The sequence below is a fragment of the Rhea pennata genome, chromosome 2 (assembly GCF_028389875.1).
Source record: "Rhea pennata isolate bPtePen1 chromosome 2, bPtePen1.pri, whole genome shotgun sequence".
Classification (NCBI taxonomy): Eukaryota; Metazoa; Chordata; class Aves; order Rheiformes; family Rheidae; genus Rhea; species Rhea pennata.
The window spans coordinates 140170702-140195022 of NC_084664.1; the positions used below are offsets into that span (position 1 = coordinate 140170702).

The 24321-nt window shown below is 39.2% G+C and overlaps 1 protein-coding gene across 1 annotated transcript; it reads right to left on the minus strand.

Moving 5' to 3' along the window:
• Window positions 1-3834: 3834 nt before the first annotated feature.
• On the minus strand, window positions 3835-24078 carry POP1 (POP1 homolog, ribonuclease P/MRP subunit). The gene is made up of 15 exons (XM_062568326.1): window positions 23958-24078; window positions 21622-21807; window positions 20613-20788; window positions 17579-17827; window positions 16926-17013; window positions 16466-16641; window positions 15622-15872; window positions 15405-15498; window positions 14500-14611; window positions 13441-13560; window positions 10538-10653; window positions 8979-9170; window positions 7925-8079; window positions 6726-7067; window positions 3835-5606 (listed from the first exon to the last, which is right to left on the minus strand). The coding sequence occupies exons 1-15, from the start codon at window positions 24076-24078 to the stop codon at window positions 4946-4948; spliced, it is 3039 nt and encodes a 1012-aa protein (XP_062424310.1). The 3' UTR covers window positions 3835-4945.
• Between the last annotated feature and the right edge of the window lie 243 nt (window positions 24079-24321).

Here is a 24321-nt window from a genome sequence, read left to right on the forward strand (position 1 = left end):
ACTGAGCTGTCTTAAGTGGGGAGGAGGAAGAGGTTGTTTATTTTTGAGGTGGTATTTAAATTCATTTTTTGAGCAGTAAAGCTCTAAATACGTCAAGTTTTGCTGTCCTGAACTTGCTTTCACTCCATGTTTTTGCTAAAAGGTGAAATAAAAAAAGCCTTCCTGTTATTACCCAGTGTGACAAAAGAACAGAACAAGAAATTGGCAGCAGTCATGTGTCAGAGCAAGTTCTGACCGGCAGACAGACTTATGTATGCATGCAGTTTCCCATCCATCATAATTTTTACATTCTTTTTCAAAAAAAAAAAAAAAAAAAAAAAAAAAAAAAAACAAGGTTTCTGGGCATAGGAAAAAGGATGCTGAGAGAAGCACTGAGCTGAAAGAAACGGTCTTTCTCTTAACAGGTACCAACACATCTGCTTTTGTCCCAATTCAGTCAAAGTTCCTTCTTGAGATAAACAAAAGACTGAATTACATCATCCTTTCTAGAAATTTCAGCAAAGCCTCACATATTTGACGTCATGAGGTGAAAACTGAGCTGCTCTCTTCCTTCAGACTTTCTCATTCTCTGCTTTATTCTTGCTTTGCCCGGGACATCTTTTCCTCTCTACTTTCTTAGCTGGACAAGGCTGTCACACTAGCAGCATGGCTGTGAGCTATGACCAGAAGACCTCTAAAATAGGTCAAGAAAGCCAATGCTGGATCAAGCTTTCCAGGTCCTGGACTTCAAAAAAACCAAGAACAACCACAAACTGTGTAGGTGTTTTTCCTACTATAGAAGAAACTAGCTATCTTCAGCAAGAGGGCCAATGCAGTAACTGAAAGCTGTGTTTTGTCCGTTCTGTTCTTTTGTCACTCCATCTTCTCTGCAAACTGTCTTGAACTCATTAATCTTATTTTGTCCGGGGACAAGCAGACTGACTTTCAAAGATGCCACAAAATGGTTCCAGCCTATCTCATTTGTCCTTTCTCAGAGTTTTCATTATTCAGTACTACTTTACTTGCTCTTGAAGGGATTTGATCACACCAATGTTTGTAAAAAAAAAAAAAAAGTTTTAGTACAGCTGAATTTAATTTGCAACAGGTAAACTGTGAGTATTATGCATAACCTCTGGGAGGAGCATTTACAAGCACAGGACTTTTTTCTTTTTTTTTTTTTTCTTTTGCATGCTAGATTTTTAGAAAGTAAAAGCTATTGCTTCCCTCAGTCTTAGCAGTTCAGTAATATGTTTTTGGTAGTTTACTCCCCCCAGCATTGTTCCTACTAACTTCTGCTCATGAGCAAGTGAGTGATTCAGGTTTAACATATCTGGCTCTTCCAAATTCAGGCCACTCAACAAAAACTGCCATGCTGCATTTGACTGCCCTCCATATGCGTATGCCGTGATCCTGCAAGGCTTACACCTCCCTCAAGTGGTCTCTCACCCAGCCAATTGTTTTCTCAGATTTGTCTCAACAACTTCAGCTGCCTTTCTGCCAGATAACTTTGTCCATTACTTATGCACTGCTAAACAAACCAATTGCCCTGCACCATTTTGAACTTCCTTAATAGATACACCACAGTCTGGCATCTGTCCCACGTCAGCACATTCCGCAGGTTAATCACATCTCTCTGCTGCAGCCACATTTTCTGGACTTGCAGTGGTAAAATATGCCTGTCTCTGAGCCATAAGAATATCAGCTTGGGAAGTCTTTCAGTCACTGCAGCCTGTCTGAAGTAGCAGGCAACGACCCTATACATCAGGATTCAGGTTGGAAAAAGACCCTTTACCAGGTGGGTTTCAAGGACAGTATTTATCTAGCTACTCTCAGGGAGCTGTACATAGAGTTACATGATCAGTGCAGTATCAGTGAAGCTCTTCGGTGCTACAGATAATGCCAGAATTGCCTTCTGTGCTTCATACCAGCTTCCAACAGTTCTTGCCAAGCTAAGGGTTCATTCTGGCATCCATTTTGAGAAAGTTATCTGAAGAATGGCATGGAAGCCAGAGAATTTATGAGAGTTTCTTTCACTGAGTTGGAGTTCCCTGGATCCCTGAAAACACTCAAATATCAGAGCTTATGGGAGCTGATCCAGATGTTTTGGGGTAGTTAGTTAACTAAAGGGTCATAACTGCAGTAAGATCCAGCCTAAGAACAGATGTGTGCCACAACTACACCTGATGCAACATGAAGAATGCAGACATGCTGTACAGTTGACACATAGATAACACAGGTTTAATTATCTAGTTTGATTATCCAGTGTTGACACAGTTTTTATGACTAAGTCACCCTTGAGACACTGAGAATCTGGAAATCCCAACCACAGATAAAAACTTCCTTGCAGCTACATAAAGTCATAATATTTTTCTGACAGGTTTTGGCTGAGAGTTTTGAGCACTTTTAACTTATCAGCCTCGCAGTGCACTTTACAAAGAGAGTGAAGTCTTCTGGCATAAATCATTGGCTTAAAGGAAAACAACTGTGTAACAATATTACAAGATATACAGAACAGGATGCACTTGGATTCTAGTTTCTGTTCATTGGCTCACCAGAGAGAAGGATCATAAATCAGAGATAGAGAATGGAAATCAAAGAAAAGTAACAGGAAGTGTCAAAATGAAAACCTGGCAGAAATTACCAATAGGAGAAAAAGAAAAGACTCCAGATGTTTTTAAAAAAATTCAAAACCTGGGAAAGATTCAGTGAACAAAAGATCTACAAGCAGAAAAGAAACAAGAAATGATAGTTTGAGTGGGGGTCTCTTCCTCTTTTTTTAATCACACACAAGCCAAATCTAGAAAGGCAAGAAAATAAGAATCTAAGAGGATGGGGGAGGTGAAGGAGGAAAAAGCCATATAAACATCACCTCCTCTCCTTTCTTCCCATGAAACAAAGCTCTGGAAACTCTGATCCTAGAAATATTTCAATTGAGCTCACAATTCAAAAGGTTCATTAAATCCGGGATTATTACCATGAGAGAACTTGATCACAGCAGCCAGACTGTAATGTTTAAGGGGTTCTTTATTTCTACATACCTACATGATGTAGTGTTCAAAGTCACATGGCGAGCATGTGAATCCTGGGCCTGCACAGTACCAAAGCTTTCTCCTGTGGGGCCATCTACTGGCCCTGCTTTTACACAGCAGACGCTCTGCACAACCTGCTCCCTGAAATGATACAGAACCAGGTTCAGTTTATTTCTGTAATGGTGATTGCATTATCAGATGCGCACAAAGGGAATGATCTGTAAGCAGTTATGAACAATTCATCACAATATTATTCCTGGCTATGTTGAGAAGTGTGTTTTTTCTGTAACCCGTCATATACCGTACGATGCCGTAACTGTAACTGGTGTGCAAGACTACAAACTGCTAATGACTTATGTGAATGGCATATGAAACTCAAGCACAACACAAAATGCATCCAGCTGCACTCACAAACTCAAGTAGTGAATTTATGGTTCTCTTTCAGGAAGAATTAACAGGAAAATTCTAAACAAATGAGTTCAAAGCTAAATGAACTGGATTGATTCTTACATCAGTCTTCCGGGGGAAAAAAAATTCTAGCTCCATCCCCACTCATGCTTCCATTGCAATCAGAGATGTTCTCCCTCCCTTCCCTGTATGTGTGTCATATTTAATCCAACAATGGTTCTAAGTTTTAATAATTGTGATGTGAAAGTACTTTAAATCTTTCCTCCAGCAAAATAACTCAACCAAGAAATTCACATCATGAGTTGAAGTCTTTGTCAAACAAAACTGAATGCAGGAATTAATTTGCAAACTGATACTTTGGAAAACAAAGTCATTAAATGATCCATATTTAATTTTTCAAAGAATCAAGCTCAGTCAATAGACTCCTGAATCAAGAATAGATAGATTACATGTTTACTTATACATGATCACTTCAGGGTAATTTTACCAAGTGGTATATATTTGCATCATGCTGCTATTAAACTACAATGTATTATTGTACATCTCATTTTCAAGCTGCTTAAACTTTTAGTTGTTCTTGAGTTAAGCCTATCATTTGTTAAAAACAAAACAAAACAAAAACCCTAAAGACCCTTCTCACCTTCTGCCCCAGAAATGCTTTAAAGGTTTTATGACTGTTTGGACAACATTCATAACCCATACTGTAAAGCAAAAGAAAACCCTGCAGTCCTAGCACATGCCATAAAAAAATAAAGTCATGTTTTAAGGAGCCAAAATATTCCCAATTATTAACAGAAAATGTAAACAGACCCACTGACTGTAATTTACATTTGAAACATTTACTGCCCTTCAAAAACAGAAATTTCTCTCTCTCAGAATAAAAAGAGAAACTTCTCCATCTTCCAGCTTAGCACTTTGGTTGCTCTAATCCACTATTATACAGCCAGACTACCTTTTATTTGTATTCCATTTACGCACAGAGCTTTTACATTAAAATAAGGACCTTCTGCTTTCTGTACTAATTTGTCTACTTCTCTCTATTCCAAAATAGCCACATGTATTAGGATAGAAGGAGTAGGAGAAAGATACTTGCTATATGCACAGGCCTAAATCGCATACACTTACAGGTAAACAGTGAACTGGTAGGTTACAATCCATCAGCCATCTGGCCAGAAGACTTCTAAAGGGAAAAACATGATTTTTCTGTTTAAGTTTTGTTAGAGCATTGGATGCTCTGAAATAAAAAGAACAGTGTATCTCTTGGATAAAAACAAGATCGTGATAATGGACCTGTTGCTGTTAGAAATCCTTAGCATTGCAGACATCAAAAGCAACACTAGGCCTGTTTGTTCATTAGTTATTTTCATGAATAAAGCTACAAAGCTTCCCAATCGTTTCATATGCCTCAAGACATTGCTGAGGCTCAGAATTACCTCCTCAACTTTGGGGCACATCAGATAGGCCTCAGAAGACAGAAAACAAAGATATTCTTTGGTATTTTTTGGCATTCTACTGCATTATATTGATACTTATACCTCAATATTAAGTCTTGCAAATCTATACTGTAAAGATGCTGGAGTTCTTAACAAAACAAGCCCCTTTTTATCTGTGGGCTGGCTGTGTAACATATGAAGTAATCCTGTCAAGCTAACAAAACCCAGTGCTTCTCCACAGCCCACAGCCAATGAAAAATCCCCTCGAGTGACATATCCAAGGAGAGTTCTGGAGCAGTGGGAAGTAACATCAGGAAGAGGGTCTGACCAAAGACCGAGAATCAGATCTTCACGTTCCTCAGTTATTTCTTTATCTGAAATACTGTGAGGGTCACTTTCTAGAGCCTTCACATTATCCTTCCTCTTCTTCTTCTTCTCCCTTTTTAGTTTCTGTATCTTGTGCTTGAATATGTCACGATGTTTGGGTTCTTGAGGACCACAGAAGAGCTGGTCTTTGCTTAGATGCAGCAAATCTTCCTCTGTTGGAATGCAAATCATGGCATGTAATTCAGGGTTCCCCTTTCTCAAGAGAGACAAGTTGACCCATACTAGAGCCCTCGGATAGCTCATCAAAATTGGCAAAAGGGCATGTTCAGTCATTTCTTTCTGTCCCAGTCTAGAAACAAGGCGGACTCGACGATCTTTTCCAGAAGTGGGATAGCACCAGGCTGATAACTGCATTAATAATTTCTCACTCCTATTATAAAATTTTAAAAATAAATGTTAGGAATATTTTTAACAAATAGTACCAAAGAAATCAAGAAAAGTCCTGGTGCTCTCTGTAACCTTCCAAGCTTATGTTTATATCACTTTTACCATAAAAAGAAATATAGACAACAAGAATTCATGTGCAGAGCTATTTTTCAGAAGAGCACATTAATTTTTAAAACTGATTTTAGTCACAAATGCTCTAGAACCTTCAGTGACACTCAGTCAGTCCTGAACTGCCTTTATTCTCTTTCCAAGCTAACACAAATGAAAGACCTTGCATTCAGGCACTTCTCTTCAAATGCTATTGCCCTCATATGTTGCATTGGTATGCAAGAGATTCTCCATTTGCTCTGTGGACCTTTTAAGTCGGGCAAGAACCATCTGTGATAACGTATTAGAAGAGAAAATGCCAGCAGGTATAGAAAACAACAGTTTTTAAATCACAGATATGAGCCTCTAAACATTCAGTCCAACTGAAAGCCTGCAGAATATGCTAGCTCCAAGGAAATGCTAAACTCAGGAGTGTTATTTAAGATAGTTCCTTATTTCATCTAGGCACCATGTTCACTGGGGAAAGGTAGAATGAAGGGCTTCCATTCAACAAGAATTTCTGATCCACAGCAAATTAATATCCTCCTCACTGCAGTTCAATCAAATCATTCTCTCATCTTAATACTCAAGGCTGAATTCTTTCTTCCCCCAATTCATAGAACCACAGAGTAGTTGAGGTTGGAAGGGGCCTCTGGAGATCATCTGGTCCAACCCCCGCACAAGCACAGTCACCTAGAGCAGGTTGCCCATGATCATGTCTGGTCGGGTTTTGAGTATCTCCAAAGATGGAGACTCCACAACCTCTCTGGTTAACCTGTTCTAGCATTCACAGTAAAGAAGTGTTTTCTTGTTTTCAGGTGGAAATTCCTGCATTTTAGTTAGTGCCCACTGCCTTTTGTCCTGTTACTGGGCACCACTGAGAAGAGTCTGGCACCTACCCTCTTGTCAGATATTTACACACATCGATAAGATCCCACTTGAGCCTTCTTCTCAAGACTAAATTCATTTATTTCTGATAAATGAAGTATCACATCCTTGTGTAATTTTGACATACCTGAGAACAATAAAGACACTCTTTGTCATAGTTTCATCTCTTTCCTCAAAAACTTGGGTGCTTGCAACATCCTCTGTCATTATGGCACTTTCAGAGCTTATTTGCATGGTCTCCTCTACCTCACCAGTCTCAGACGAAGCTTCTGCGACCACTTCTGGTTTGGGGTCACAAAGGCTCTGCCCTTCGGTTGCACAGCTCTCAATGCGTGGAAAGGAAGGACATAAAAATTCTCCTGAAGCTTTCATTCTCTCTTCCCAGTTCTTTGTCAGCTGTGTCCAAGGACAGAGGAAAGGAGACAGAGTGCCCAACTTGACATAATTTGCCCTTTTTGCCGGTGGACGTCTAAATGACAAATGAAGTAGGTAAGAATATTTGTTTCCAGGGCCCTTATTCAGCCCCTAGTTAACACTTTGAAAGGCTATTTGTCCACTTTGCCATGTTAGTCTAATAATATTTTCCTTTTTCAAAATAAGTATATAGAAAGCAATTTAACTGTACATTCACTTTGCAATCTCATTGCAGAAAAATCTGAATATAAGTTTTACTTCTGCACAATGCTGCTGTATTTCTGGTCTCCATATCCTTTTAGTTGTGCTAGACATTTCTATTAATTCTTAACTCTATAAACTGAGACCTACACCACTGCCTTTTCCTCTAACTTCTCCTTCTTCCCCCTCCTAGCTGAAGGGAACCTGACACCTGCTTGTCCAAAGGATGCTTCCAATTGCCCCACATTCGTAGGCAAGAATTCTATGTTTGTTGTAGTGAAAATGAAGGCAGATTTCAAAATATCTATTATTAAACTGAAGTATCTCTACACTCATTTTCTTTTTCACTACTTCATACGCATTTTGATATTCTGCCTTTGCCTGCTCATACCTCCTCCCTCATTTGCTGCTAAGAGAGCTTGAAATAGTTTTGTTTATTTTAATGTTATGTAGCAGTGTATGTTACAGCCTTATAATTGAGCACATCTCTGGGAATAGGTTTCAGTTAATTTACATGCTCCATTTAGCAGAGATTTTCTGTTATATGCATCTTGGATTTTTTTTTCTTTTATTATACTGAGATTTTAAAACACTAGTGAAATATCTTCATAAAATCAAACGCTAAATGAACACAACAGATAATTAAAAGAATATTTTAAACATTATCTTTTTCTTTTCCCTAACAATCTATCTTGAAGAAGTTAATATTACCGTTTGAATTTTTCAAGAAGACTGTTTTCCAGTTCTTTAGCAAACTGTATTCCCGCAGGGCAGTCTGGATAATCATTTGGAGTATGAGGTGTTCTTTTATATTCAGAATGCTTTAAGCCTTCCTGCAAGCCACCAACTCGTACACCTCGATAGATCTGTTATAAAAACAACCCCCCCCCCCAAAATGTGTTTATATTGATTCCGGGTTCCTACCTGAAACAAAATATATTAATATCCCAGATGCTACTACCTTAGAAAATGGAAAGTTTTTCACTTTACCTTTTAAAAATCAACTTAAAGTATGGCTTTCACAGTTCTATACCTCATTTCAGCAAAAATGTTAGTTATGCTGTTTAAACTTAATTCTGGAAAAACTGTAACAGAACTGAAGAGAATTTCATATGTTGCAATTTTAAATGTTGGCAAGAGTGTCATATTCTGCCCATTCATTTATTTTTACTGTACAATAGAGATCATTGCAATTGCTCCCCCTGCACATTCAAAAGGGTAAAGTTAACTGCAGAAAGGCATTAAAAACAGCCATCTAAATATTTAAAGCAGAGTGCTCCAAACAGTACCAGAATAGTACTCAGTCTAAATTAAACATTGTGTATCAAGCTCCCCCCAAAGTCAAGTACAACCAATCTGCAGACAGCACAGTGGAGACAGACAAGCTGGAAGTGGATTAGCTATAGGCACCAAATGATTTCTCTTTAGTTGTTAGAGAGACACATGCCCTTAGAAACACAAAACCAAAGAGCTCTATCATCAGCTTCCTCTCCTTACTTCCCCTCAATTGTCATTTCTTGCTTCAGACTTCCATGCCAGCAGAGTTATAGCTGATAGAAGATATGGAAAGCTATTACTTATTTATTTTCAAGCTTTTAAGACCAAGTCACTATCACATCCAATTCATACACCCTCTTTAAAGTTGGATTTTTGATTCTCTAAGTGAATCAATTACACAATGTTAAGCACTCTCTAAAATTGATGTATCAAACCAAATTATATCAGTCATCATGTTTGCCTGCAATCTGCAATGAAAGTCACTTACAAAAGGAATCCAGAAAGCCATGCCCCAGCCTTTTGGGAGATAGATGTCCCAACCACTCCCCCATCCTGGTCGATCTTCTCCAGCCACCTTCCCCGGCTGCTGCACCAACAGTACAGGAATCTTAGATTCACAAGGACCCAAATCAAGTTGTGATCCAGGTACCAGTAACTGACTTCTCAAACGGTTTAAATCCTGAGGAAGAAACATTTCCCGTAAGTTAGTAACCATTTTTTCCTCTTCCAGATACCCTCCTGAGATACAGACACGAGGTGATCTTATAACTAGAAAGAATAAATTAGCAGTATGCTACACATTTGATCTAACTTTCATTTAAGGATGAAAAATGCCTTTAGGAAAAGTACCCTTTTTTTCCTCTTAAATTCCACAGACCTTGATGGAGGACAAGTCCTGAAACTCAGGGCAAAAACATACAGTGCATATGAAGGAGAAAAAAAAAAGTATTGCAACTTGATATTTATTAAGGGGTTTGTCCCCAAGATTAGACAGAGTAGGTGCTTTCAAACAGTCTGTCAATATACAGAGCAAACTGGATCTACATCCAGGGACAGGGGAAGAACATTTCATCATGAATTGGTTTCATGTAAAGCACACCGGCACAGATGCTTTGTTAATCACCAGTTGTTATACTTCATGGTACCAAATTAATTAAAAATATATTTGTAAAAGAAAACAGATCACTAGACTGCAACTTTACATGTCCTTTTTGTGTCAGCCATTCTAAGGTAAGTATCACAGTTCACGATAAGATAGGGAACAGTGTCATGTGTAAAACGATGGTGCTGACGTGTGTTCTGCTCTAGTATAGCATCTTGGAAATACTCTGCTTTTTTACCCTACGACAGACAGTTTGAAAGACCACACAACTAATGTGTATTAAAAGAATATTTAGAGTGATGTTTCTGCTCTAAATTCTGTTATTCTGTTTCTGATAAATTCTGTTATTTTCTCTTTTTGATAAAGGCAGTGTCGAGAATTAATCACCACTCACAACTCTATCACATTTTTGCCCATGCATTTATGGGTTGCTCCTTCATTGCCACTTTGTCATAGAAAATATCAAGATAGAAGCTTTCAAAACTGTAACAGCACATTTAAAGCTGTCTACAAATCACAGATAGCAATCAGAATACCCAAAGTGTTTTATAGTACAGAGCCAGTTTCCTCTGTTAAGGTTTAGTTTCATCTCCTTCAATTCTTTCGTCCAGAGAATCTTCCTTGGTAGGACTGAGGATAAAACAGATAAGAGCTTCTCTGTATCACTTCATCCCTTCTATCTGCTGTAAATGAGTCAAGGTAAAGTAGAAAAACCCTGTTTCATACCTTTTAGATATAAAAATCTAGAGTTTAGTCCTATAAACAACCCAATAAAACTTTTTAATTGAATCATGAACAATAGTTATAAAAGAACATTACACAAAGGCCACAGGATGCTTCCATTCAGCAGCTGGATACTACCACATTCGGAAATCGTGGCTCTTATGGTCTCACTGTATAGATCATTAACTATTTTCTCCATGGTAATCCATGTTGTTAGTTACCTGCTCTGAGATTTTATTTTCAGTGACGTTCTTACAGATGCCCTGGTCCCAGATAAAGCTGTGGGCACATTCTACAGGTACACCCTCAAGGACCAGCTGCCTAACTTTATCGTAATCTACAAAAGAAAAGGAGGCTTCAAACAAAATCCACATTTGAATGTTTTAAATATCAAAAATCACTCAAGTATCACAAGTCAAAGGAGCAGAAAACTAGGGAAACTCTTTAAAAGCTTAACAAGCATCAGAGCTTCTGGAATACCTTAGTATCTTAAAACATGATCTTATCAAATACAAAACATGAAATACAGCACCTGTTAGTTTATTTCATAGATTGAACCTGGTATTCTCTTATGAATAAACATTTCTTTGTACAAATGATATGACCTTTGGCAAGATCCATTACTCTTGAATACTTACACCTTTAATATTCTGGTATTTGACCTCTTAAAGAAGAGTGTGAAGCTTACCACTTTTGGTAAAAGTCAGAGCAACATTACAAAGCCTGAAATAAGTCTCCCTAACAAACTTGTAAGAGAAGTGAAGGTAACTTTTAGAAAGCATACATACAGGAAATGGTTTAAAATGAATCTGATCAGCATGCATCTACCTACTTAGCACTAGCTTCCCACTGTCTTGATCTTTTCAAGCTCTACACTCTGAGGAAGGCACTATACTTTCTGTTTGCACAGTCTAACAGTTGTGTGATTAAAAATTTGTAGAAGTGGGAAGTACTTGGTTTTAATACTCTAACGTGGATTACTCTTCTGGAAACATCTCATAACTCTAACTTCCCTGGTCTTAACTACTAGAACAAGGAGACCCATAAAGACAGATAGCACAGGTAGTAGCTGCTGCAGAACTAGCTACACAATTAGGTTAGGAACAACAATCCTTGGAGAGTTAACAGCAGCCTCCCTTTCTAACTGACACCGAACAACATCCAATGAGGCAGACTGGGGGGTGGTTGTTAGACCTGAATCTTGAGTTTCCCAGGTAGGAGAGAAACTACCACACCATAAGATGCCCCTATTGCACATTTTATAGGTATGCAGGAGGTTGTGAATGATCCTGCAACTCTTCCTACGCAGCATGAGGAAGTCATTCAGTCGGGAAATATGGAACACAGCAGCCTCTTTCCTTGCCAAACCATTAATCTTTCCTATTTGCTCCTTACTGCTTCTTGTAAGGCTGTCCTCTCCTCTTCGGCTCCCTTACCATGATGCCCTTTTGATCTTCTGCTACGTGACAGTTATCTTCCTTCATCCTTCTGCCTACTCTTAACTTACGTAAGTAGCAACTTGTTTGTGTAACATCAAGTCCTTTCCTGAATTAGAAGATGCCATATTTGCTTACCTCTTCCTGTTAGCTGATCAAGGACCTTCTCCCTTCTCTGAACAACAGTCAGAGAGGGCAAATGCAGTTTTAAGTTCATGAGGAGATAAAAACAAAAAACAAACAAAAAAAACACGTGGAAAAGAAAGTAACACCACCTTTTTTGAATGTTTGTGGCTTAAGAAGTTTTTTTTCCACACATGCAAGTGAAGGATATCTTCAAAGCAGAGAGAATCTGAAGATGGTCATTGCTGACCACACACAGGAAAAAGGGCAAAGGTATCTTTTTCCTCGACTCCCTATCTTACATCATCACCTCTTTACCAAGGCCCTCCTTCCTGAGGGACAATCGGCTCTGACAGTGGGAGGTTACTGTGGGATGAGTAATCTGCTGCAAACTGCCTGGAAACCTTCTGCTGATCTTGCCATCTTGATCACATCTTCACAGACATGACAAGCAGAGAGAAGGAGGGAAATTACTTTTTTTGCTTGCTAACTCCTTTACCAGTTCAAATCAGTATCTGTAAACAAGCGTTTATCTTACTTGTTAGCAAAAGGGAATCAAAGCAGGAGGTCACATAAGCAGCAACATTTTATATAGTAACATTTGACATTTAAAAGTAGCTAAGCAGAGCAAATTTAACAGGAGAAAGGCTGTTACGGACACAGAGGCTAGGATAGGAGGATGTTAGGAAATCCAGGTAGGGAAAAGGTTGTGCAGAGAGTTAAAAGACAGTAACTGAAATTGGTGTTCAACCTGATTTAAGTGAAGGGTAAGGTTAGATTATTCTAATATCTTGGAAGCTGACAAAGAAATTAAATATTTTCAAATTTCTGGAACCTTTCTCTTGTCCTATTTGCTACTGTCTGATAGTGGGTTATTATGATTCACGTATCAGGTGAGACAGTCAGTGTATTTAGTCACTCTAAATGGAAATGTCTACATAGCAGTTTATACACCACCATTATTGTATATGCCCTTGCACACGTTTCAAGGACATTCAAATCCAACCTACACTGAAGTGTTGTATAAACTGGTTTTGAAACGGAATTTTCTGAAGTCATGCATGCACCTGTCACTTTCAAACATGCCTAGCATCCTGGCTGTCTAACAGGCTCCTCTTGCAACAGTAATTTTTTTGCATTGGACTTTCATCATTCAAAGATTATAAACTAGAAAGAATAGGTACCTTCTTGGAGAAATATACACCATCAATAGGACTAAACAGCAAAGAAAGAAATTTCTGAGTAGCTTTTAGCACCTGGTTGGCCTTGCCAGGATTCGAACCTGGATCATCTGTATGGTGAGACAGAGGCTTCCACTGAGCACAAGACCAGCTTTGGTGCACGTCCCTCCCTCACAATTGCTGTTCTTAAACCTACACAACTTTAAAGCTGTTTCTGACAGGTGCTGTTGAAAGAGGAAGCATTCTGAATTTGAATGCTAGAGGGAAACAGCAAGATAGGATCAGTGAAATATCACAGTAAGTGGTAACAGAGTTGTAGAAAGAAACTGAATCTCCTGCTTTTGCCAATTCCACGAGAGACACACCATAAGCGAGGGACTTTACCTTGGTATTTTTCAGGGTTTGGCATGGCTTTCGTTTTCTTCTTTGGCAAGTTGACACGAGGATCTCCAACAGTCAGGCCCAGTATTGTACCTGCTGGCATTTCTGAAGGTGAACTTATCCCTTTAAAAATACACAGATTGACACTGTGATGAAACCACTAATAAAGCTTTGATGTTTTTCTGCACCAGTTTTGTGCATTTTTGCCTGAAGGGATGTGACGTGGCTGTTAGCCAGAGAAGCAATTCAGAATATTCAATTTAACATGCTTTGAAAACTCTGCAGTGCTTGTTAGATGTCCAGTAACACAGACAGCAACAGCAGAATAAGAGCTATTTTACAGTAATATTCATAGAACTGAAGTCTTCTTAAAAGACTCAATTCATCCTTAGTATTTGACAAAACTCTTAGAAAAGAAACTTGTTTTATACTTGCCCTTCCAGAGAAAAGAAATTGAAATATATTTTTAAAAGTTTAACTTCATCCCTACTCACCTCAGATAGCTCAAGCACAGAGTGAAATCTACCAGAGCTAGTTCCTAACCTATTTCAGTACTTGAAGGTGTAGAGATGTTGTTAACTTTATGATACTTTACATCTCTGCCAAATAAACAACCATTCATAAAGAGTAAAAATATATAAAGCAATATATAATACTTTCACTTGGGGTAGGGGCCTACCATTTTATTTATGGAGGTATTGCATAACCTATTTTCTTACTCAGGTATATGGGTGGGAGAACATGAGAGCACATGTGGGACTGTATAGGTCCTCAGCATCTCAAATCTAAATTGCTGAAGATGTAAAATGAGATTTAATTTATCTATTAAGATTTTAGACTACACAGAGAATTACTACTGCTTTAAATAAACTAATTTAACAATTCTTGTATCTTTGACATGCAACAGTGACTGCCCACCTACATGTTCACTGGTATGATTTCTGATAAAGCAAAGAATAAGCATTTCCAAATTACAGCTAACTTGTCATGCTGTTTTTCACTAGTGGCTTTTAAGAGGATTTTCCTTCCCCTTCCTCCCATACCACCCAAACTCCCAAATACCTTCTAATAGCTCAAAGACAGCAGTTTGACGCTGATGAAGGGATACTTTTTCAGAATCCTTGCAGTTTTCTACCCACCAATTATTAAGCTCTGTCTCTGAATCTGCCATCTCCTGGAAGACAATGCCATCTAATTAAATTCAAGTGCGCATTTAGTATTTTCTATCAGTATGAATTCACTATCAGTTTGCCTTAATTACTAGACTCCCTTTCCTCCTCTTAAAACAAAATCGTATTTTTCTTGATGCTTAAGCAGAAAATATGTTTATTCCTATACTCCACCTTACAGTATTCCCCTATAAGTATGGCTAGTTTAACCTGTGTTTCAAAAATAAACAAAAATAACCCACAATGCTTCTCAGTTCTGTAGTTAATGATTTCTTATAGAAAAACAGATTTCATGGCCTCCTCATGTTTGCTAGAAGAGATAGAAAACCATTAAAACCTGAGTGATGCTATATGCCAAGAGGTGAACAAATTACTAAATCCTGGAGAAATTAAATATTTAGAACATGGAAGCTTTCTGTAACACGTCTTGTCATCTAGAGTGCTCTAACTCATTGCTTAAGAAGCAGGACCTACAGCTTGTCAAAGAGAATATGCATTATTCTAGGCCTCTCAACACAGTACATCATTACTGCAAAAAACTCAAAGCCTACTCTATAGCACCACAGCTTCTTTTATCTTGTGCTACACTTTTCAAATCCTGATCACAACTCTTCCTTGGAGATCAATATTAACCAAAAGACTCAATACATAGAAGGTAATAGTGTACATATCTTAGCCTTTATAATAAATCAGTACGTAGTTCCCGATTCTTTCTAACAAATTCAACTATCGAGTTAGCACATTCTAGATACTTGCTTATTACAGTTACAGTAATATCCAAGCTGTCAATTTCCTTACTGTTTGAAGAGACGCAGCTTTCAGGGTCTCTGTAAGGACAGAGTGTGATAATGGGCCAATGAGCCGATATCTAAGAATCTCCATAGTTTGATCACTGAAACAGAGGGAATTTCCATATGAGTGTATATTCACATAATGCGTAACAGTGTACTGGGAAAACAATTCAAGTCAGAATCTTGTTTAAGAGTCACAGTTGCTGACTCTACTATGAACAAACCTGATCACAATGCCAGTAGCTGGTGAGGTCCAGGAGTAGGGCTGGAATGGATCTCTAGTTCCATCACCAATTATTTTTTTTACTGGCACAGCTTTTTCTCCGTCTTTGTCCTTCTTCTTTCTTTTCTTGCCAAGGTTCATAGCAACATCTTTTTGTTTTTCCTCTTGAATTAATGTTGTAAATGGCTCAGAAATACAGATTTCTTCAGGCTCTGGACACTGAAAAATTGCTTTCAACTCGCTCAGTATATCCTAAGGAAAAATGAAAAGTTTTGATTATGAGGATAAGCAGCATACTGCAAATCTTAAGTATAGTTTTAAGAATTATAATCTACCATTTTATTTTCTTGTATGAATTTAAGGAAATAATCTTGCTTTTGCTGAAGTCCATTGCTTACTATCAAGTGCTGAATGTACCATTATTGATAAGAAATTAATCTCACTGAAATTAATCTAAGAAAGTTGTAAGGGCATTAAAACTAGCTTTTTCTAAAATAAAACTTTACAGTTAAGTACTAGGTTATGACTGCCAGTGATGAGCGAGGCCTACCTTAGCCTCTTCAGAGTGGCCATCGAAGGGAAGAGAATCAAACATCATCATATTGCAAAGCATAGAAAATTAACAAGACAGAATGCCAAAAACAATTCTGAAACAACTTCAAATGCATGCACTTTCTGTACAATTCTTAAAAAGTTCCAGAATATACAACATTGTTAGTGCAGAAACAGTCCACGTTTCTGCAGTATTACATCCAGCTCTTCTAAGCCTTTCAGAAGAAATTTTCAGGATAAGAAAAGTACAAGGAATGAAGAAATTAGTGGTCAAAGTTCAAGGAATAAAATACCTGTTTGAGAGCAGGATGCATCCAGATCCATAACTGCCTGTTTTCAGACCCATCCTTGGGTTTCCAAATAAATGTAACAGGACCAAGCATATCCTCAGGATAGCGATCTGCCCGGTAAAGGTTCAGGGAACCCTGGAATCTTCCAGATAGACAAAACTCTGCTCCAAACATTAATCCTGAAGAAAAACATACTAACTGAAAAATGAAGTAGCCTCTTAAAAGACTGCCTGCTGGGATAGTACAAGATAAAGAATACATACAATAATTTTTTAATAAATGAATTTAAAAAGTCTGATCCTGGTGTGATAAATTACAAATAGGTTCTCCAAACAAAATCACAACTCAGTATCAACTCCATTGGTTTCAGAAGGATATTAAAAAAAAAAAAAAAAAAAAAGCATGGGGTCATCCTTTAGGCTATTCAGAATCTTAACTTTATTTCAAACTAGTTAAGTATTACCTGTGTCAGGGCTACATAATCGAGCAAGCTGCTTCAGAAGCTCATTCTCTTTACCATTCAGCTCCAGACAACAATAATATGATAAGTCCTGAAATAACAGGATAGTAGTAAAGTAAGAATAACTCTCAAAAGTGAATCTGGCAAGGAAGTACCAGATTGAGTTTAACAACTTTACAGTAAATTAACTTTTCAGGTATTAAAATTTTACTAAAAGAGGTGTCAAGCAGTGAGGTTTTTTTTCTTTTTTAATTTAAGGTTGTGAGGTATAAGCGAGCTATCAGGCATTTCTTATTCAAGGGCTAACCTGCCTCTCAAACCAACAGACAGAAAAGGTCACAAAAAGTGTCTGTCTTCAGAAACATCCTACTTAGAAAGATGATAAAGGGAGCCACTGAACCTCTTAGCTTTAATGGTGGAAGATACAGTATTTCAGTCCAATTTGCCATTCTGCTATATAAGACTTTTTTAAAGGTTCATCCTGTTCTCTCTGATACTTTCCACCCTTCATTACATTAAGAAATTATTCACTTCATACTTAGTTATTAACAGTTGACACAACAGCACTTCAAAAATACAGAAATATTCATTATAACTGAATAGCCAATTATTTCTCTTTGGCAAAATAACAAAGAAAACAGTTGCAAATGCAGTACCTGAAGAAGGCAGTGTTTTGTCATGGCTCGGTAACAAGCCCTGTAGCTCTTCTCTGTAGGTCTATCTGCTAAACAGTATCCCCATTTCTTTATCATATGAAATCTCTTTGCATGCCAAATATGCGTTTCCAGCCATATATTCTTTCTTTGTCTGCGATTAAACTCTGCTACCAAGTTTATGTGGCGCCTTCTAGCTTTGCGGCTTTTAGTCTTGGATTGCTCTTTTTTCTGATGCACAGCTTTCTCTGCCTGTTTTTAAAAAGAGAGTATAATGAAGTAAATCTCAAATCCACAAACTGAGATTGACAGAAAGTGTTAACATATATAAGGATACAGGAAATACTAGCGTAACTTGAGTTATACTGTATTCTGATGTTAATTATCCTCAAGTCTACCATATCATTTGAAGATAACTAACACTTTGAAATTCTATAAACGACTCACATCCACACATGTGCATCAAGGTTTGAATGGAACCTATAGATAAACCTAGCTCCTCACATTCAGAAAATTACCAGTGAACAGCAAGATCTGCTACCTCCTGTTTGAGATTTTTACCCATCATCAAAACATCCCCCACAAACAAATGAACAAGACTTTAGGAACACCTAGAGATTAAAGGTAATACAGCAGCAGTACAGACTTTTCATTTAGCTCTATTTTGCTATGCTTATCAGGCTTGATTTTTCTTTTTGCAAAGAGAACTGTTAGAAAGAAATAGGGTCCATATGACAAAAAACATTTCTTAGGATGCCCTTCCTAAGCTCACCAAGAGCAGCTGACAAGAGGTCTTCAGTTATAATAGTGCACTAGTTTGAGATCTGGAAGGAATAAGAATGTTACAGGTCACTGAACACCAAAGCAACCCATGATGTCAAAACAGAAATGCAAGAAAAATAAAACAAGTCCCAAGACATGACCCATCATTCAACCACAGAACAGGCAAAATAAGCCACCGGACAGTGTGACATACGTGTCTGATTTTTTTCAGAAATAATGAGAAAAAAATAGAGATGTGGTACTGTAGATGAAAAATATGTTTGTCTTCAAGACTATGAACAGATAAGAGATGGTCCAGATAAATGTTTGGTTGAAAATGGTCATGATAAAGGATCTTAGAAACAGAAAGAAGCATCACAGAATCAGGACTGTGGACTCAAACAAGTAGACTTAAAGCAATGGGAACTAAAAGGCAAGCCTTTAGAAAAGGGATGTGAAACAGATGTGAAAACTGTAAGAAAATAGGATAAAAACAACCCGTGTAAACACACAAATTACACCAAAAAAAAAAATGACGACAGAAAACATAGCAAGAGAAATACAACTGCACCAGGGACAATGAAATTACTCATGGTATGATTTTTCTTGGATTTTTGAGATGGAAACACGGACCTGAGACTAAGTGTGCACATGTCCAAAGAAGTCAGAAAGGCTACTGTATAAAGAAATTAAAAAGTGCAGGAGACAAAGGAATGAAGTACAATTATTAAAGAAATCATGATTACTTAGCAAGGACCTTGTGACTAATGATGTAAAGTATTCAATGCCTTTTTCCTTCAGTTTTCACAAAAGAGGCCAAATTGCATGAAATTCTGTCATGACTAACAAAGTAAAAGAAATGCTATCCAAAGCAATGAAAAGAGAGGTCCATCGTTACGAAGATCCAATAAAACACATCCTAATCAGCATGTACAAAAATACCTGAAGCAATTTCTGATTCATGAACAATTATCTTCAGTAAACTCATGGAGGAGGGGCAAAGGTCCCAGAGAACTTGAAAAAGGCAAAGCAAGGGAAAAAAAAAAGAATGCAAGAAATTGACATGTCAGTCAGCCTTAATACAGAGAAAATTTCTTAAAGTGATTACATGAGTTTGCTTGAGAAGCATCTGGAGAAAAAGTGATCAATGTCAAACATCAGAGAATACACCTCAAAAGGAAATCCTACTGAACCTAACAAACAAACAAACCAACTACCACCACACACACAGGAATTGCATAGAAGGGGAGGACCAAATGGGAGCTACATGGGAGCATTCCGACTAAACCCTGAGATACAGCCCCAAAAGGAAGGTTTCATGAGCAGTCAGAGACAGCCAATTGGTACGTCCTACACTACATGCCAACCTGCAAATGATGTACCTCACATGCTTAAGCAATGACGTATGAACTGTGATAGGGCTACTCTGGCTTGAGCCCTGCAGGATCACAACCCACAGCTGCTATCAAGGTGCTATCAAGGATTCTTGGATCACCTCAGATGCACCACCAGAACAGTCCCTCCTGCAGTGGACCATTTCATCATCACTACTCTAATGACTTTTCAAGAAGTTCAATAATCATGCAGCAAAGCATTTAAAGTGATCTACTTCAGCTAACGTCTAGAACTGAGGTGCTTCTGCATTTTGGATCCAAATATTAGTCAAAGTTTGAGAGCCTGTGTAAAGACTGAGGTTTTGCAGATGGGCTCAGGTCTGAACATTAGTAATGTGTAACCAAACCCTGTACATTAGCTATGCCCCTTTAATTCTGAAAAGAAAGTACCTCACATTGACCATATGTGGTATCACCAAATATCAAATCATGATGAAAAAGCTAAAATACCACCAATTTACACCCCTGCTGACTTCACAGCCCTGAATCTCAACAGCCAAGTTAAAGGTATATATTAAATGAGGCAACATTCAAGCACAGAGACAGTAGGCTAATAGGACATACTAAGTTATTGCCAGTTTATTCCTATTCTGGTAAAATCACCTGAATTAACCATACTCACAGATTTCAAAATCTCCACAGTTCAGATCAGATCTTTCATAATATTAAACTCCTATCTGTTTGAGAGACTAGTTAGCTTTTAAGCACCAGATGAGGGCTACAGTCCACAAGTACTTTTTGCTACCTCCAGTAATTCTTAAGACACTTTCACAAAGGTTAAGCTCTCTGAAGGAATTACATGCACAAGATGAAGAAAAATGCTTACAAATGTTGCTCAATATAAGGTGTAGTTTACCAAATAATGTAAAATGCACTTGTACCTCTTTTCTGGCAATCTCTTGGAGCCGCCTGGGTAGGCGTTTAATATTGTGACTCATAGCTCGCCTTCGCATGTGCCTAGGTAGTGTCTGGAAAACTAGTGAGTTTGAAGACTTCTGCGCAACTGCCTTCAACATGGCATTGATCTCAGCAGCACGAGCTTGAGCAAAAGTAGATGCTGGAATAAGAACCACCACATTAGAGTACTTAAATTACTGAATTCCAGGAGAGCATTCTTACAGTACATCAGTCTAATGACTCCTTGAGATAAAAGTAAATATTGTAAACTGTCTGTTACTGAAGCAATTTCCATTCTTTAGATACTCTGAAGTTTACAAATATAGTTAAGCAAGTACTCAGAACAGCATGAATTTGAAAGTCTTGATATAATCAATAAGTCCTATCTGAATTAAGTACTTTTCTATTAAATTAAAGAAACAATATTTTCAGGAGCTGTTCACAGAGGTGAAAAAACTTCAACATGGAAAAACAGGAAGCAATATTCAAGAGTTTTTTTAAAAAGAATAAATAAATAAATCAAGGAAGAGGCTGATCCTTTTTTACGATCATGAAAGCATATTCATAGATACAGCACTGCCACATTTTGAGAAACTAGTTTGCACCCTTGCTTTCCTAAAGAAAGGTTCTGTTAGAAAAAAAGTTGTCTTTAACTCACAGAATGAATGTAAGCAGTTTCACTAGCTGCATGAAAAGCAGATTTCAGTATTCATTTTGTTGGCAAACAGTACCGAAATCCATACTCCACCTTACAAGTAAGTGCAACTTTTCAATTCAAGAGGACTGAAAGGGCTCACTGAACACCTACTGGTCATCCATTCTAGTACAACTATTTCTGTATTTTGGAAAAAGTCAGATAAAACAGAAGACTAAATGCACACGCCAAACACAGCTTCAGTCCTAATTTTTGCTACTGCACAAAAAGACAGCAAATCTAATTACCAGCAAGTTGCTCTGGAGTTATAAATTATGACCTTTCTCATAAATACAAACCAGTAATGTATTTAGGCATTTCCTCAGAAGCACTCTGGCATCCACCTTGCCATCCTCCTCTTCCTCTGCCTCCTCTATTTTGCCCTTTTGGAAAATACTGGTCTTTCCTGTAAGAAGTCCCAGACGACTGATGCGAAAATCTCTGCTGTTGATAGGGTGCTGGCAGACCCTCAGAACGAACATCTCCTGGAGCGTTCAGATGTAAAAAGAAGTAGCAAAAAACACAAAGTAGTCTGAGTAACTGATAATTCTAAAGTCTTTCCTAAATGAGACTGCATTACACATTCCTCTTAGTATGGTTTGCAAATATTTAACATACATACCCCCAAAAGATGTGAGAGATCATGTCTTATGTACATGAAGAATTAAGCTTTTATTTATAGTAAGTCAGAAAAAAATTTCATTATTATGCAGTAAGTGTAGATTAAGTACCTTTTGCACATTTTGAAAATGGTACAAATCCAAACTTTGTCTCCAGTATTGCAAAGGGCCTAATAGGAAAGACCTGACTACAGTCGGCCTACTCAACCATCTTCAGCAATGGTTCCTACTACTGTCCTGTCAGAGTTTTATTATCACACCAGCAGAGCTGGCATTTCTCCCTCTTACCCCTTAAATTGTTTTCCATAAGCATATAGGTATTCTTTTCCAGTATCTTTTAACTCTTAAACAAGACTTGCATAAATGCATTTTTGTTACAGCAATACGTAACATAAACATGATACATGTAAGTTGGTGCAGTAAATTACAGCACATACTTTTCTGATATTAGTATTTAAATCAATACTGAACATTAAATAACGAAAGTCTAAACTTAGCTTCCTAGGTTACAGAAATAAGCAGATAAACTTTCAGGAGTGAAAAGCACTTAACAGCATGTCAGGAAAGTTTAAAAGGGCACTGAAGTACATATTTAAATATTAGCTTATATTCAACCCTTTCAGAAAAGTTTTGGTTAGGATTTCAAGTATAATTTGAGGTAAGGTTCTCAGGCTGCTCATGCTAACACACATGGACAGCAGAAGGTCCTGCCAGCTACTGCGTCAAGACTAGTACTGGAGGTAATAAGTGGCAATGCAGTTCAGGGGCTGCTGTACTAAAAATCAGCCTGCCTGTCAGGGGGTGTGAGGGGGCAAAATAGCACTAATAAAAAAAGAGTAAATCAGTAATTTCAGATTAATCAATTTCTTAAACAAGCTCATCACATTGTCCCACAACTGCTACCACTGAGGGTATGAGGACAGACGGGCAGGGACCCAGCCAAGAGCAGATTCATCCTCAATTTAAATGAACTTGAAATGGCACAAAACCTAACTCTTCAGTTTCAAGTAAGCATAAAGCTCATTTTTTGTTCAGTAGCACTGCTGTTTATATTGGTTTAGGCAGTCCCCTCTCAAGCACACATCATGCAGCAATGCAGCACTTCAGATGAAAAATTAATTTGAGGGAAAAGTCTCCTACCACAAAATCAGCAAACTGTGCTTAATCTGATAGTACTCCTAAAAAGATAACCCCAAATCTTAAAACAGGGCTGACTGTTATTTGCGATGTCATTCTGTCTGCTTACAAACACTCCAGTCACAGAAATACGCAGAGAAAGAGGCTGGACACCTAAGCATTTTTTTGTTCAACCAGAAAGACACAGTTTGTCAACATTTGAAGGCCTCACAGTAAAAAGTCCTGCTCTTGCACTTCCCCCCTCCCCCCGCCAACAAAACAACAGAGCTAAAACAAACATCAAAATGTGAAATGAGAGGAAAAATGTAAGTCTGGCTGAGGCACGTGGTGCAGGGCTCGGGCTGAACGACGCGGATTAAACGTCCGGGCGTTCGCCTTGACCGGGGCCTCCCGACGCCCCCGAGGAGGGTTCAGGGCTCGAGCCGGGCCCCGCAGAGCTGCCATTTTAGGGAAGGCATTTTGCTGCCTCCCGCTCGCAGAAACAGGGACCGCAAGGGTTAAGCTGGTGAGCCGTGCCGAGCTGGTGGGTGAACAGTGCATTCACCCGCGGCCAGAAGCCGAACCAGGTCCCTCCGGGGCTCCTACATCTACCAGGAGGAGACGGGAGGTCGCCTGTACCACCGAAGCTCGTTTGGGGCCTGCCAGCGGCAGGGGGCGGGAGGGGGCGGTAACGCCACCGGAGGGATGACACGGGGAAATCCGCGCGGCCGGAGCTGCGCCGCGGGAGGCGCGCACCCGCGCCCAACGGCTCCGCGGGACGCCGCACCGCGGGGGGCGGCGCGGGGGGCACCCGGCCCGGGATGAGGGCGGGGAGAGGCACAGGGGCACGATCACGGGGGTCCCGCGGGCGGCGCCCACGCCGCGGGGCACTGCCGTACCTGGCGGCGGGCCGGCTCTGCTGCCGCCGGCCGCCACGGGCCCCGGCTCGGCGGGCAGGGTCACGCTGGCCGGCTGGTTCCGCATCTTCCTGGCCCGCTTCTTCTCCCTCGCCCCCGACATCTCCGCCGCGCCGCCCTCCCCTCCCCTCCCCTCTCCTCTCCTGCCCCGCTCCCTCCGGCAGGCTGGGTGCTCGGCGGGGGCCGCCGGCTCCTCCGGGCCGGGGAGAGGCGAGCGGGTGCCCACAGGCTGCGCAGCCACCGCCGCACGAGGCCACGCGAGCCCCCAACACCGCGCCTGCGCGTGGTGCCCGCTCCCGCGCCGGACTACATCTCCCAGAAGCCTCTGCGGGCCGGGAGCATGCGC